Below are 17,069 nucleotides of genomic sequence, written 5' to 3' on the forward strand. Positions count from 1 at the left end.
AAACAATATGAAGGTCAATTTTGGGAGCAAACATTAATTGATGATGAAGTTGGTTCAACTGTGCATGATGAGCATGTTGGGAATCAGAGACTTCCTTTTAATTCAAGAATGTCTACCTTGTACTTGCGTGTTCCTATAGTTGTTCAATTAATATTTCAAACAAGCTTAACACATAGAAACTCAAACTCAAGAGAGGAACGTCATAAAAATATATTATACAGCTTAACAAAACCATAATACTAAATGATTTAACTCTTATAGAAGTGCAAGCAGTGAATTCCTTGACTTCTGAACAGACACCATCACTCAACAATGTCACCATGACCAACATCACAAAAGCCAAATTTCAGTACATCCATTCACTAGCACAGAATAGACCCAGCAAGCAATTAAAGTGGATATAACTGCGAAAATAAAATTCAGACTCCAGAAATTACTTGTAACTTATTGCGAAGCTCCAAATTTCAGCTTAAAGGGTTTTCAAGTCATTGATACAAGTATGACACACTCAAGAGTCAAGATGGTAGTAAATTAATCATAGAAGAGAACTATATGAACTATATTACAACTTTACAAGAAAACTGTATATCTACACATTCAGTCATTCACAGCATCTTAGTTCTGTACACACTCTTACAATCTGGTGCTGTTTCATTCAAGAAACCCGGATGAACTGTTAAGAACTAATCTCCCTCCTTTCAACTTCTAGAGCAACTTCATTACGACGATTAAATGGAAGTGTGAATGGTGGATTATACTGCAAAACAACAATCGTATTTACAAAAAAAGCAAAACTTAGAAGAACACTCTAAGGGATCTCATTGCCCAACAATCTTTCTCAGCTTTCTATTACTTGATCAGAAATATCATAAATCACCAATCCGAGAAAGTGAACATCTTTCCCTAACATTTCAACGACTCAACCAAAACAATTTCAGAAACACTATGATATTACCTGTGCAACTTCTATTTCTGCTCCAACTTTTACTTTAAACTCCAAATCATTCTTCAAAGCGTCTCGCAATTTTGACTCTCGTTGCTTGACTTCTTCATCAGTAACAATACCTAATTTCCAAATATAAGATAGCAACTACATGTCAACAGCAGGTCATGACCAAGAGTAGAACTATATTAGGCCTTCAACTAATTATGCAAAAAGGCGGGCATTGCAGAATTAAACCACAACAAGATTAACCTTAGAAATTTGAGATTCAAACAAGCAACCAAACTCACAGCATTCTGTCATGAAACACTTTCATGCCAACGTTCAGTGATCATCTTAAGGCACATGCATGGCTACAAATTTCTATTGTATCACCCTACATTAAAGGCTGTGAGCCTTTTTTGTACGTCAACATCCCATCCTCTGGGTATTTCCCATGAATAAATCTTCTCCTACTGATCAAACTAAGTCTCAGTTCTCGGCGTCTATTATTCTTCGTACGTTCTTTTCAACTCTTTGCTACCTATCAAGGTTTGGCTTTGCTGCTTTCTGCCGGGAGGTTATTTTGTGAAGTTTCTCTGACAAGATACTCTGTAGCTATACTCTTTATTATCTACCGAGTACGGACAGTCCTCATATGATGAAGCTATGAGAAATGCACTGAAGGGACAGAGACTATAAAAAGAATTGTTAATAACGAAGTTGAGAAACCTTAAAAATGTTCCAGGCTTTCTCATCTCTGTGACTCTCAGTATACATGAGTTATAGTATGGACAGAGGACATTTGGACAGGCAGTAGATGTTCGTGAGGAAGATTTTGGATTGGACCAATGGAGCAGGTCAAGTTCTGATCAGGGAATTTAATCAAGCCTTTTGAGCTCATTACTGCTGTGCTATTAGGCTGTGACAGGCTGACAGCCGCAAACCATCTGCATTTGATCACTTAAAGGAAAGGTGGAAGGTGCTTCATAATATGCCACAAATATCAGAAAAGTATCATATGTTTACTATCGTTGCTAGAGGTGGCCATTGGGCGGGCCCAACCGGGCACAGCCCTGGACCGAACCGGAGAAGGAACCGCCGGACCGGATCACCAAGTCGACGGTTCAGAACCGGCCCAGGACTGGACCAGGGCTGTTCCTGACATTTTATAGGCCCGGGGCGAAAATAAATCTCAGGGCCTCTTATATATGGTGGCTAAACAAAATTTTCACCACTCATTAGTACTTTATCAGACACATACACTGTTACACATCAAAATAAGTGCACTATGTTTTTTATTAAGTACATATCAAAATAAATAGTGAAAGTCATGTGAATTTAGACGAAGCACATGTCAAAATGAGAGATATGTTAAAATGAATAATGGGAACTTTTAAAATGAATTATTTCCTTCGTCTAAAATCACTTCTTACACTTACTAAGATAGGTAACTTAAAAGGATTAGTATCAATTGTTATTTTTATTAAAGAAAAGTAGATATAACACGAGGTAGCAAAGTAGTTATTTTACTTGGAGGAAAGAGAGTGATGGTTCATGTTTGTTGAGAAAAAAAAAATTACAAATAACAATAGGTTGTATCCAAAAATAAAATTGCAAAGGTTAAGTACGACTAACAAAAATAAAAAGTGTAAAATGTATTGTGTGATAGAGAGTATAAAAAGAAAAAAAATTTAGTTAAAAATATATATAAAAAGAAGTTGAATACAGAAAAAAGCAAACCATTGCAAAAAAAAAAAAAAAAAAAAAAAAAAAAAAAAACAAACTTTTGATCCTTATGGGATTTGAACCCATGTCTTCTACACTAACACGTGTAAAACAAACCACCAAGCCAAACTTCATTTTGTTGATTATAGTTGTTTCTTCCCATGATTACCAGCTTTAAATCAAAATGGGCCCTTTATATTGATGGGCCCTGGACGGTTGTCCCTCAAAACAAACCCCAGGGCCACGCCTGGACCGGACAAAGAACAGGGTTGGCGTGGGTCAAATGTGGTTGGTAGGGGACCGCCGGACCACCCTAAACCTGGACCGTAGACCGGATAATGACCGAGGGGTGGCCCGCCCACGAACCTGAACGTGGACCGTAGACCGGATTATGATCGAGGGGTGGCCCGCCCACGAACCTGAACCGTGACCGTGACAACACTGGCCTAAACACCGCCCTCTCCCTTCCTGCGTGTTGCGAAAGCGTGAGTTGGGACCGTTCAAGACCGGCGCCCTCTCCTTCTCTGCCTTCGAAACCGTGGGTTGGGAGTTGGGAGTTGGGACCGTTCAAGACCGGCGCAAAAACCGTCTTCTCCCTCCAAAACAGCAAAACCGTCATCTCCCACCCTGCCTTCGAAACTGTGGGTTGTTATGTATAAAGCAACAGATTTTTGAAATAAAAGGTGGCCATACTGTGATACTGGAACAATCAATAGTGGAATAGGGTGGAAAGGAGAGGATTAAAAGACAGAAGAAAAAAGAAAAAATGGGTGGAAACTGAAAAGCCTGCAACCACCATTTTTTATTCCACCAAAAAATAAAAGGTGGCCATACCACCGATTCATTTGATAAATTATTGGAACCCCCCCCCCCCCCTTTTGATGGGAGAGGGGCTTGGACTTACATTTGATAATTACAGTATAATTTGGCAATTATATTGAAATTTTTAAGGAATTACAATATAATTTGGCAATTATATTGAAAATTTCAAGGAGTAAGCTCCCTACGTATCCTGAAAGAATCAAAGCCCACGTAGTTCTATCCATACCTTATTTTATTTGAAGTCGTGGTTGACAGTTGACTATTGTCCCCCATCTGTATGTTCCTCTGCATTAGATGAACTAGATGATTCAGTGTCCATTAGCATCCAAGGGTCATCTTCTTCTGCTTCATCTTCCCTTAATCCTTGCGTTCTTTTTTCGACTTGATCCTAATCTTTCTTGCAAACGCATATCTCGATGCTTTGTGGAGATAGACGAGATCTTTTTTCATCGAGCACTCTTCTACCTACCTGCACTAAAAGCTGATTCCGAAGCAATAATTAATGCTGAAATTGCAAGTACGTCGCTTGCAATTCTAGTCAAAATGGGGAACTGATTTTCCTTAAGTTTCCACCATTTAAGAATGTGGAAATCTGAACCTGTTTCAAATTGATAGGACAAATAATCGTCTACTCTTGCACAAGCGGATCCGAAAACAATAGTTTTTTGTTTCTTCAATATGTTAGTAATTAGAGAATCAAAGCGAACAGTATTTGCATGTCTGAAAGTCGGAAAGAAATCGGGGTCATAAATCGAGACATAATGATCATGAAGTTTCTCCAATAGATGTCTACACTTCAAAACATAACTGCCAACATCGTATGAAACACCTAAACATTGATAATAGAAATTTAGCAAGTTTGATAGGCCATCAAGTTTAAGCGCCTGATCAAGTATACAGGCAACACCAAAAATGTACGGAAATTCAACAAAATATGAAAACCACTTTACCTTCATGCTATCAAGCACAACTTTGATTTCACTCACATCCAATTCCTCATTGATGGCATGTACCACCTTAATGCATTCTACAATTACCAAATGAATGTTGGGTTCATAAACCAAAGAAAATGTGTTAGTTGCATTGTGAAAAGATTTAAGAACATCCCGAACAAGCATTGCAACTGTCTAATGATAATCAGTAATCAACATATCTTTTTTCGGAATAACTTCATTATATAAAGGAGTCCTAACATCACGATACCCGATTGCATCATTCAGCAGCTTATAAGTAGAGTTCCATCGCGTTGGAGTATCAAAAGACCAGACCTTCTTCGGCAAGCCGAATTCTTTACACAATGTCATGTACCTCCTCTTAACCTGACTTTTTCTTAAGACCCTAACGATATTTCTAATGGGCTCTAATAAAGGTCTTAAACAAGCTATACCTTCTTGAACAGACAGGTTGAGTATATGAGCACAACATCTAACATGTAAAAATTGACCATCTAATATAAGCTTAAACGTACTTTCCTGTTTCAAGAAATCAATGGCCTTAGTGTTGGCCGTTGCATTATCCATTGATAATAAGTATTCATAATAAGAACGTAAATGAACTAGCACTTAGCTAATTAATTTTTAGGGAAATTTCCTGAGGTACCCCTGAGGTTTGACGTAATTTCCAAATTACCCCACATTTGGGGAATTCCTCAGATACCCCCGAGGTTTGTGTTTGGATCTAAAATACCCTTACTCTTGACGGAACCCTAACGCCGTTAACTTTTTTTTCTCTCTTTCTTCAGTTTCTCTCCTTCCTCCCACCCTCCTCCATGGATGAACCTCTAAGCTTTCTCTCTCCTCCCACCATCCCCCACCATCCTCCAAACTTTCCTCAATTTTTTCGCAGCCCCAGCCTCGGTCGCCGCTCGGAGCTTTGCCGGCCACCAGCATCCTCGTACTTTCTCTCCTTCGTCGCACTCTCTCCCTCGCTCCTCTTCTTCGTCGAGCTGCTGTACACCGGCGACCCGCGCGCGCCACACCGTCCGAGACCACCGTTGTTGGTCGCTTGCCGTTCGCCGGAGCTCGCAACTCTCTCTCGCCTCACTCGTGGTCTTCCCCCGCAGCCCCCCACCTCAACCCGTCCAAATCGACAAAGGAGAGGAGCGAGAGAGAGAGAGTGCGGCGAAGGAGAGAGAGAGTACGAGGATGATGGTGGCCAGCGAAGCTCCGGCGAGCGGCGGCTAAGGCAGGGGCTGCGACTGAGCGCGATGCAAGGGGTGGGGGGAAGGGGAGGTGGTGGGGGTTGGGTGGTTAGGGCTTTAGAGTGGGGTGAGAGGAGAGAGAAAGCTTCCATGTTCATCAATGGAGGATGATGGATGGACAGAGAAAAAGAAAATTGGGGAGAAGAAGAGGAAAACCTAACGGCGTTAGGGTTCCGTCAAGAGTAAGGGTATTTTAGACCCAAACACAAACCTCGAGGAATTCCCCAAATGTGGGGGGTAATTTGGGAATTACGTCAAACCACCCCAAGGAAATTTCCCTAATTTTTATTATGTTAATCGACAATGAGTAAATATATGTTAACTTAAATATCGTAGATGAAGTCGGTGAAACCGACGTGGGCGACAACGACGACGACGGAGCTGGTGGCTCACAACCTCAAAGTACCAAAAAAGTGGCATGGGTGTGGCCATTCTTTGAAAAAGTTGCTACCAACGAACCGAGACAATGGAAGTGCATTTGTCAACTTTGCAAGAATGCAGGCGTCAACCCACCACCGACTTACAACTGGAGGAACGGTGGTGGAACGGGGACCTTAGGTCGTCATTTGACCAACAAACATGACCTTACGACACAGGATGTTAGCAGTGGCGAGGACCGATCACCCAGACACAACTCCACGGGTATGCTGGTGAGATGCCCGGCGCAGTTATGTCTTTCTCCTACAATAGAGATCGTATGATTGATGAATTTGCTAAATATGTTATCACTGATGAATTGTCGTTCAACCATGGAGAAAGTGATGCATATGAATATTTCAATAAAACTGCTTTGCAACCAGCATTTAGGAAAGTCCATAGGAACACACTTAAGCGTCGCACACAAACTGCATTTCATCTCTATAGAAGTCATATGATGGAGATGTTTCGTACCTTCAACGGTAGCCTAACAACGGACACATGGACCTCATGTTTTAGTGAACCTTTTATGTGTGTTACTTCCCATTGGATCGATGATGAGTGATTTTTGGAGAAACGTATCATTGCTTTTGAGCTTATGGAAAAGAGTCAAACTGGGTACAACATAAAAGCCCGTTTAATGAAGTGTTGTAAGAAATACCATTTGCTTGATAAACTGTTTTCATTATCTATGGATAATGCAACGGCCAACACTAATGCCATTAATTTCTTGAAACAGGAAAGTACGTTTAAGCTTATATTAGATGGTCAATTTTTACATGTTAGATGTTGTGCTCATATACTCAACCTGTCTGTTCAAGAAGGTATAGCTTGTTTAAACCTTTATTAGAGCCCATTAGAAATATCGTTAGGGTCTTAAGAAAAAGTCAGGTTAAGAGGAGGTACATGACATTGTGTAAAGAATTCGGCTTGCCGAAGAAGGGTCTGGTCTTTTGATACTCCAACGCGATGGAACTCTACTTATAAGCTGCTGAATGATGCAATCGGGTATCGTGATGTTAGGACTCCTTTATATAATGAAGTTGTTCCGAAAAAAGATAAGTTGATTACTGATTATCATTAGACAGTTGCAATGCTTGTTCGGGATGTTCTTAAATCTTTTCACAATGCAACTAACACATTTTCTTTGGTTTATGAACCCAACATTCATTTGGTAATTGTAGAATGCATTAAGGTGGTACATGCCATCAATGAGGAATTGGATGTGAGTGAAATCAAAGTTGTGCTTAATAGCATGAAGGTAAAGTGGTTTTCATATTTTGGTGAATTTCCGTACATTTATGGTGTTGCCTGTATACTTGATCAGGCGCTTAAACTTGATGGCCTATCAAACTTGATGGCCTATCAAACTTGCTAAATTTCTATTATCAATGTTTAGGTGTTTCATACGATTTTGGCAGTTATGTTTTGAAGTGTAGACATCTATTGGAGAAACTTCATGATCATTATGTCTCGATTTATGACCCCGATTTCGTTCCGACTTTCAGACATGCAAATACTGTTCGCTTTGATTCTCTAATTACTAACATATTGAAGAAACAAAAAACTATTTTTTCGGATCCGCTTGTGCAGGGTAGACGATTATTTGTCCTATCAATTTGAAACAGGTTCAGATTTCCACATTCTTAAATGGTGGAAACTTAAGGAAAATCAGTTCCCCATTTTGACTAGAATTGCAAGCGACGTACTTGCAATTTCAGCATAATATTGCTTCGGAATCAGCTTTTAGTGCAGGTAGTAGAAGAGTGCTCGATGAAAAAAGATCTCGTCTATCTCCACAAAGCATCGAGATATGCGTTTGCAAGAAAGATTAGGATCAAGTCGAAAAAAGAACGCAAGGATTAAGGGAAGATGAAGCAGAAGAAGATGACCTTGGATGCTAATGGACACCGAATCATCTAGTTCATCTAATGCAGGAACATACAGATGGGGGACAATAGTCAACTGTCAACCACGACTTCAAATAAAATAAGGTATGGATAGAACTACGTGGGCTTTGATTCTTTCAAAATTCGTAGGGAACTTACTCCTTGAAATTTTCAATATAATTGCCAAATTATATTATAATTCCTTAATTATTACAATATAATTGCCAAATTATATATTGTAATTATCAAATGTAAGTCCAAGCCCCCCGTCCCATCAAAAGGGGGGTTCCAATAATTTATTAATTTGATTATAATGCAATATTTGTTATACATTCTTAATCCAAAATTATATATTCTTATTTATCGTCAATAGTTTGTTTTCCTTGTTCTTTATTATTTAATTATGCTCAAAATTTATAATTCCTTGGGATCCATATGTGTCTCCCCATTTAATGGCTTGTGGGCCGTTGTTAATGACTTTAGGACCGGTGGAAATGGAAGAAGCCCTGAACCTTCGACCCAGCCCTGAACCGGCCCGCCAAGAACCGCGCTTCAACCCGTCGTGTCCCGTTCGGCCAGCCCTGAACCGCTCTTCGGCCCGTCGTGAACCGGTGGTACCACGGTCTCGGTTTCACAATTCGTAGCCCTGACCTTGAATCGGACCGGACCGGTCACCTTCACGGTCCAGTTCAGGTTCTCCTCCTAGTGAATCGGCCCGGCCACCAACCCGGCCCTGAACCGGCTCAGCCCGGATCGTGGCCACGTCTAATCGTTGCCACTTGTACACTTCATAATTTCATAAAAATGCACAAGCTTGGAATACCAATTGTGCAACATAAAACAAATGTTCGTGGAAGTGTTGATGTAAGGATGTTTGATGACCATCGAAAAGCTTCCTTGTTTGAAAGACGAAAAGCCTTAGCAAGGCTAATTTGGAGAGATGTTAAACTAGATGTGGTGAAGATAATAATGAAGATGAGGTGGGAGAAAATGACGAGATTGAAGATCGTATGGAAGATGATTATTATGAAATTTAGAATACTCTTTCTATTTCTTTTAATTGCTACATTTTTCCTTAAATGTTTTTTCTCTTTTATTGCTACATTGTTTAAACTTTATTTATTTGGAGTTCTTCGCCCACTAAAAAGTAATACTCCCTCCGTTTCCGAAAGTTCTTCCTACTTTAACCAATTTACTCTCACGAAAAAGATTTTAAATAGGAACAACAAATAAATCGAAGGGAGTATTACTTTTTCTCTTTTTATCAATTGTCCCCCTTATTTATATTCAATGTGTCAAAAAGTACCTTCCAAAAAACTTAACAGTGACCATTGCCAAAAATCTTAACAATTATATAATAATAATAATAATAATAATAATAATAATAATAATAATAATAATAATAATAATAATAATAATAATAATAATAATAATAATAATAATAATAATAATAATAATAATAATAAATTGTAAACTGAACTCCATTGAACTGAAGTGAATTGAATTTGTGAACTGAATTGAATTTGTGTGAACTCAACTGAATTTCCATTAATTCAATCCAAAAGAACAAAGCCTAAGTCAATAAGTCCAAATCAGTGCAAAAAGTTCTTATTCATTTCTACTCATATAAGGACATACCTGAAAAGGCAGCAACTGCAACTATCTTCTTTGGCACCTCAGTGATCCTCACAGAGGAATCCTTTGGTACCGGCAAATTTGAGCCATATTTTGAAGGCATCACAAAAGACATCTTCCATTTGACTTCATCCCCCGCCTAAAAAATTTGCAAGGATTTCATAAGACCAGTTGCATAATGAACATATGAATTGGCAGACAGTATTTCTTCAAGCCCCAATGCACTGTTGTGAGCTAAACAAATCTTTTGAAATCAAAAAGACTGATGCAATTTCATGAAAACCTGTAGAAAGAAAACAACCAAAGGATACTGAAATAAAAAATTCTCACCCTCTTGGTAATTACAGGGGTCGTCATTTCCATTTTCTCTCCATCAGATGTCCTACGAGTGATGACAGGTGTTGTCATCTCCATCTTCTCATTTGGTCTATTCTGATACAGTCCAAAACTCCAAATCAAGCTAGTACAGTCTCAGCACAATATATAAAACAATTTATAGAAGTTTACCACCCAAAAGAGCTATCAAATACCTTACCGAACAAGTACTCAGCTAACACATTGAAAGACTGAGAAGCTCCAAAGAAATCAAATCCTTCTTTCCCAGGCATGGTTGTCTCTGCTATGAAATAAGGCTAATGCACATTTAACAACCTTAGTTAGAAGCGCTGGGTTATAAGGAATAAAGCGAGGGGAAAGAACAGAAGGGAGAGGAAGAGGCCACCACTTCCACATCATTCAAGATGCAACTGATGTGACCACATACAGAGCAATTAACATGCATATTCAACTTTGCATAATCGAAGCAAGTCATGCAACTACCATACCCACAAATTTAACTTGTATAACTGACGGGAATATTAATTTCTCCCTTTTAGTAAAATACTTTTCCATGATAAAAGAATTCCAAACCGAAAAGGTGAAAATGGGAAATGATTTTAGTGAAGCACTACTCCAATGACCAATCCCGATGAAAACAAAAAAAGAAAGAAGAAGATGTAAGAAAGACATAAAACAAAAGGCATCGATGTAGGAGGCAACAAGGAATAAATCTCCCAATATTCCCTCCACTCTTCTGAGCAAAACAAGATGGGCACAAGAGAAAAGAGCATATATGTTTGCAAAATCACACAGATTCAATTTCCATGTATAAGCCTAACTGACACAATTACATTTGAAGTCTAAACAAAGAGTAAGCATTTATTTGGGGAGTGAAGATAACACTTCAACAATTATGCACATAATCCCCTCAATCTGAAAAATATATAGCTTCCAAATAATGAACAGCACGACGAACTTTCCACATGGCTACATCTAGTTTGAGAACAAAAAAATTATTTTGAAACGATGATGATAAATTAACAACAACATTGTAGGTTGGCAGTCTTAGGTATTAATCATCAACAAAATAAAAAAGTAGCTCCGAAGTGTTGATACCTCAACTTCTCGGATCTCATACTGGTTCCTCCTGCTCAGCACCTTAAAATTTACTGTCTCAATGTCCGGAACTATAACAAGCCAAAAAAAACCGAATTTGTAGCTTTTAGTGGATAGATTTATCAAAGCTCGTACAACTAACTTCTTCATTTAGAAAAAACTTCCAATAGTACAATTAACAAGGCCTAATTCTCAAAAGATTTAGCAAAACTTGTTCAGTAAAATATCTAATTTCAGTTGCCAAAACTGATTAAAATAAACTGGACAACATGAATGTGAATCCATACGAGCATCTCAATTACCTAGGCACAAATTTATTTTGTGACTGTCAGGCATTAGCTCCTACCGATCCTGCTAATGGTAATTCGTCTCTTCAAGTGCAGAGACATCAGAGTGGATGCACCACAAGATACTTTCTTTTTATGTTAATCTAAAAACATTAAGATCATTACAATTCTTTAATTACCATTTAGGGTTTAACTTCATCTCCATTATTCCCATAAATCCCTTCCCGTAAATTTATACCTACATTTTATCAGTATATATCTTTTAATTTTTTGTTTACAGGCAAGTGTCATCTTGTGGAAAGTTGCACAGCAGATAGAAAATTATTCCTTTCTCATAGAAGATGCTTCCACTGGTAATCACCCTCCCCCAACCCCATTTTCTCAAGAAACTACCATGACTAAACTAAGGATCAACTATGGCATAATTAGGAATTTTGCAATAGGGGCATGATGAAAACAAATGAAGCCGATGTGAGAACAATTATATATGAGAACGTGAGAATACCTTTTTAGTAATCCTTTTTAACCAATATCTAATCCCTTTTTACTAAATTGTAACCAAATTTTCCCTTGCAGCAACAAACTCTTCCAAAAGGTTTACATTTTCAGCAAAAAAAATTACCACATACAGTAATATCTTAAAAAACGACATTATACTAGAATGAATGAAATTACACTGTTCTCACGTTCTCATATAAGAGTTGCTTTTGATTTATACAGGAAAGTGAAGGTATAAGCGAAAGTGGACAAGGATTAAACCAAGAGCTTAGGCACAGTGAATCTCAATGGGGAACACATCTCCAAAATTTCTCCTAATGAAATAAAATTTGCACAAACTAGCAACATTTCAAATTCGTCTACGTCAATTTTCCTAACGTTTATACAAAATTACAAATAAAAAGGCCTAATTTCTAAAAAAATACTTCAACCAGTAAATAATCAAGGAAAAAGAGTTAACTAAGAAAAAGGATATCAAGAGTACCAGCCATCAAAGCTTCTTCAAGATTACGACTCTCGAATCTCTTCGGAACAACATACTTGGTAGTTTCAGCAACTAAATCCGCCACAACTGCAAAATCAAGACAACAACCAAAAAAAAAAAATCAAACTTCAAAGCAAAAGTCTGCAAATTCATTGGATAAATCTAATTAAAATAAATTCAATCAAAAGAAAAATTGAGAGTTAACCTCGTTGAGAAAGAGAAGCGGATTGAGAAGCGAGAGCGAAGAGGAGAGAGACTCGAGCTTCGAAAGCCGACATAGTTTGGCGTTGCTGAGGTTTTAAAGGAGGAGAACGAAGTGTTGTGCGATTATTTGCCATTGATTTTATTTTTACTGTATTATTGAGTATAGATATTGGTAGTTTTGGTGCTGCCATTTTTGTTTGCAGAGAGAAAGAAAGAGTCTGCGCGCGTAATTGCGTAAGAATATGTGAGGATGGTGGAGTGACGCCTCGAATACCGTTGTGTGGTGGAGCTAAAACGGTTCTTTGTTGAGGGAAAAAGCCGGGAGGGGAAATTATACTCACTCCGTTATGAAGTATAATATGGTGCTTGTTTCTTTTTTACTCCATTATTAGGCCTGGGTTACGTCTTAGGTTAAAAAAAACAATTACTAATATATTACTTTATGATAATAACACTAAATATAACTTAGTCTAGTGGTTAAAATTTTGGTATATGTATTAGAGGTCTCGAGATCAAACCCTATATTGTGCAAATGAGAATATTTGGTCAAAGATTGTGGAAGGAACCGAGCCACACAAGTTCAGACTTACCAGCACAATTTCAACGAGCTAACAGGTGGGCAACAACGTTACTCGCTCGCTTGACATGAGATAACAAGAAATAATTTAAATCCCCTAACCATCCTACCAATATCATTAGTCACACAAGAATAAGAACTAGACAAACATCGCCCTTCCTCACTTCATTAATCACCAACATAACACCACCTTCAAGCACAAGATCCACAAATCCGAGCCTGTGAGCCAAGTCCATGGCAAATCGCGCGCCAACAGCTTCAGCAAGAGTTGCATTGCATCTTGCTGTCACACGCTTCGAACCCAAAGCCACGCTACACTGAGCATCATTTTTGAAACACCATACCCATTCCTAAACAGGGCTAACATGAACATCAAAATTAGCTTTGAACATAGAGGTAGGGGGAGGTTTCCAGCTTGCCGCAACACCAACTCCGCTTGTTGCCTTGGTTGGGTAACATTTTTCGCATACGAGCAATAGTCCTCGACTTGTTTAACAGATCTAGCAGCTAAAACGGTTAATGTTACTTTCTTTTTTTCGACCTTTGCCCAACTCAGAACTGTTTTATATTTTTTTTATCCATATCAACAAGAAAAAATAATTTACCTAGTAACAAACAAAAGTAATACATTTAGATCAATAAAGAAGCATTTTATAATTATTTCATATAATGAGAAAGCACCTTGGAGTTGTTTGGCAATTGATTGTTGGTTGTTGGCTTGTGGATTTATCGGAATAATTACAATATTTCTATCATTGATATTATTATTATTATTATTATTATTATTATTATTATTATTATTATTATTCCTATCATGTAATAATAACAATTTATCATTAATATTAATATTATTAGTAATTATTAGTATTATAATTGTGGAGTTGTGCTGAATTAAAATAAATTAAATTAAGTTGAAAATTGAAAATAAGTCAAAAAGGAAAACACGCTAGTTGTTTTTTTTAGTCATTTTATCACACTCTTGTAACAAGGGTTCTCGTTCTTACCTATCATTCGTGATTATTCATTATTTAGTATTCATCATTCACTCAATAAACTTATTATTCACTCTAGCATACTTATTCACATACAATCTCTTGAACTCTAAGCACGATATTTCTAGATTGCTCCTTCAAAGCCTGTAAAATCATGACTTTTGGCGCAAGTGCTATTTTAAGGATCCAATTTGATTGCTTTAAGTAGATGGCGTATTATCGAAAATCATGACTCGTGTCCTGATTTGCACCTTTCTTCCTCATATCCATTATTGATTTGAAGTTAGTGGAGCTATGGGTCTCTTAAATATCCTAATGGCCCGTTTGATAAGAGGTTATAAATGGTGGTAATGACAATGCATTATACTGTAAATTTGCACTAGAAATCCAATGTCATTACCTATGGTAATGCTACTCCATCCCAAGATATCCGTTTTCTTCCTAAAATCTCATTACTATCCATTACCACTTGAGAATGTGGTATTGAGTAGTAATGAAAATTTATAAAGGCAAGCCCATGTTTTGTGATAAAGTTTCATTCCCATGGTCATTGACATGAGAATTTTTTCAAAAAATTTACACAAAATTTCATTGTCATTACCACTATTTATGACCACTAACCAATAAGCCGTAAAGGATCAAACTTATCGTTTGTATTAGTCCTTTCATTAGTCTATTTAACTTGTCTGGTTGTCCCATACTCATTAATCAACATTTCAGTCACAAACATTATAAATCTTACTGTAAAGATTCATTGTTGACTCCTACTTACTCCTTTATAACAAGCTTATAATTCCCTTCTTTTTAAAAAATCCAGACTGGCAGACATTTTAAAAATGATTTAATCTATTAATAAAATGCAATCATGTTAACACATGTATCATTATGATTTAATTAGCAAAATTACATCAGGTTCATATAGCATGACCTAGTTTATAATTTTTTTTTTAAAAAAAATTGAATAAACCTTTACAATTTATTGACCCATAAAGTTTATGGCTATAATGGTCAATCTTAGTGTTCAAACTAACCAAACCACAAACTTTATCTAATACTTGCTCTTTTTAGATGTAACATTCGCATTTTCAATAAATAAATTAACGGTTATTTCACCAAATATCCCCGACAAATAAAAAAATTCACAATATACCCTCAATGTTTCAACAATTCACCATATACCCCTGACTTTTCATTTTTGTGCACCATATACCCTTTTTCTAACGGACGTTAGGCTGTCGTTTGCTTTATTTACAATTTTACCATCATTATTCACTAACCCTAATTTAAACCCTAATCCCTAACATCTAAACCTAACCCTAAAATCCAAACCCTAACCCACCCCCCTCCCCTACACAAGCCCCCCACCCCTCCCCCTCCCCCTCCCCCACCGCCGCAGCACGCTCCCTCTCCCCTCCCCCTCCACCGCCTCTACTGTCGCAAGCCTTGCAGCCCCTCCCCTACTCCCTCGGCGTCAATTTCTCGAAGGGTTGTAAAATCTCCAGCGAAGCAGCAAAGCAGCGACACAACGCGAGGAAGTAAAGCTCTAGCGAGCGGGAAAATCGATGGGGTGGGGGTTTAGCGTTCGAGGGGGAGGGGTGGGATTTTTCGAAGGGTTGTAAAATCGGGGCTGGGAAATCGACGGGGTTGGGAAGTGGTGGCTGGGAATCGGCGGTGAGGGTAGGGGCTGGGAAATCGCCGGGGAAATCAGCGGGGAATGAGTGAGGGGAAGCCGACGGTGACAGACGCGCAGGCAGTGGGGAAGGCCGACGACGGGGGAGGCCGACGGTGGGGGAGGCCGGCGGTGGGGGGGGGAAGGGTAGGGGCTGGGGTGGGGTGGAGGGGAGGGGGTGGGGCTGCCAAAGAGGTAGGGTTAGGGTTAGGGTTTAGGGGAAGGATTAGGGTTGAATTAGGATTAGGGTTAGGGTTTAATGATGGCAAAAACGTAAATAAAGCTAACGATGGGTTAACGGAAGTTAAGAAAAGGGTATCTGGTGCACGTTTTCGAAAACTCAAGGGTATACGGTGAATTGTTGAAACATTGAGGGTATATTGTGAATTTTTTGATTTGTCGGGGTATTTGGTGAAAAAACCGATAAATTAATATAATCGAATGTTGCATTTAAATATGAATCACGAATACAGTACAAAGTATAAAGAAGAGGAGAAGAGATTCAAAAATCAAACCTATCACTTATAAATTATAATCTACATCATCTCAATCTTAACCACTAAGGCAAGACATCCTTAATTAAAAGGAAAATTTGTCAGAAACCACCTTTTATAATCACTTTTTTGTGAGAAACCACCTTTTAAAAAATTTTGGTTAATTAGCCACCTTTTTTGTTCTTCTTTTTGTTGGAAGCCACCACTTGTCGGAATCCGACATTGACTTCGATTTTCCGGCGTTGACCATCAGATTTTCGCCATTCTTTCCCCTTTATCTTTCTTCCCCCTCCCCCCTCGCATCCCCGACAACCCACCTTCCCTCTCGCATCCCCCGGCAACCCCCCTCCTCCCTCGTAACATGCCGGCAAACACCCCCCACGACCATCCCCACCCTCCCAGCCTAAGCTCATCTCCTCCCTCGCATCCCCCGACATCTTTGGTGGAAGAAATGGCGAAAATCTGGAAAAAAATAGCGAAAATCTGATGGTCAACGCCGGAAATAAAATCAAGGTCAACGCCGGATTCCGGCAAGTGGTGGCTTCCAACAAAAAAAAAGAACAAAAAAGGTGGCTAATTAACCAAATTTTTTTAAAAGGTGGTTTCTCACAAAAAAGTAATTATAAAAGGTGGTTTCTGACAAATTTTCCTAATTAAAAACAAGATCGATAGTGCTTAAAGTCCAATCACCGTCAAAATATGAGAAAGTTTGGATTAGAGTGTCCAAATTCCCAGCGTTTTTCAACTAGGATGAAAAGAATTAAAAAGCGCCTACTCTTCTCTTTTTTTTTTTTGAGGGGAAAAGCTAGCTAACATT

At 38.3% G+C, this 17,069-nt stretch overlaps 1 protein-coding gene across 4 annotated transcripts; it reads right to left on the reverse strand.

The window, feature by feature from the left end:
* Window positions 1–418: 418 nt before the first annotated feature.
* Window positions 419–12,806, reverse strand: LOC104898361 (heme-binding-like protein At3g10130, chloroplastic). Of its 4 annotated transcripts, none has more exons than XR_007276255.2 (9): window positions 12,522–12,802; window positions 12,317–12,403; window positions 11,048–11,118; window positions 10,144–10,245; window positions 9,944–10,045; window positions 9,617–9,752; window positions 4,423–4,499; window positions 956–1,065; window positions 419–757 (listed from the first exon to the last, which is right to left on the reverse strand). XR_007276255.2 is itself a non-coding variant. In XM_010685428.4 (8 exons), the coding sequence occupies exons 1-8, from the start codon at window positions 12,709–12,711 to the stop codon at window positions 677–679; spliced, it is 879 nt and encodes a 292-aa protein (XP_010683730.2). In that variant the 5' UTR covers window positions 12,712–12,796; the 3' UTR covers window positions 419–676. The 4 variants fall into 4 exon arrangements, 1 of the variants encoding a protein (XP_010683730.2); XR_007276254.2 differs by lacking the exon at window positions 419–757 and adding an exon at window positions 3,699–3,953 and having other exon boundaries at window positions 12,522–12,806; XR_008970237.1 differs by lacking the exon at window positions 419–757 and adding an exon at window positions 3,699–4,301 and having other exon boundaries at window positions 12,522–12,804.
* Between the last annotated feature and the right edge of the window lie 4,263 nt (window positions 12,807–17,069).

The sequence above is a fragment of the Beta vulgaris genome, chromosome 7 (genome assembly GCF_026745355.1).
Source record: "Beta vulgaris subsp. vulgaris cultivar EL10 chromosome 7, EL10.2, whole genome shotgun sequence".
Taxonomy (NCBI): Eukaryota; Viridiplantae; Streptophyta; class Magnoliopsida; order Caryophyllales; family Amaranthaceae; genus Beta; species Beta vulgaris.

What these genes read in the sequence shown, in the direction of transcription:
- LOC104898361 (XM_010685428.4), bottom strand. Translation starts at nt 12,711, where the DNA reads ATGGCAGCACCAAAACTACCAATATCTATACTCAATAATACAGTAAAA. An exon ending in TGCAGTTGCTGCCTTTTCAG is followed by an intron (nt 1,066 to 9,616) that starts GTATGTCCTTAT and finishes TTTGGAAATTAG; the next exon opens with GTATTGTTACTGATGAAGAA. An exon ending in CAGAAATAGAAGTTGCACAG is followed by an intron (nt 758 to 955) that starts GTAATATCATAG and finishes GTTGTTTTGCAG; the next exon opens with TATAATCCACCATTCACACT.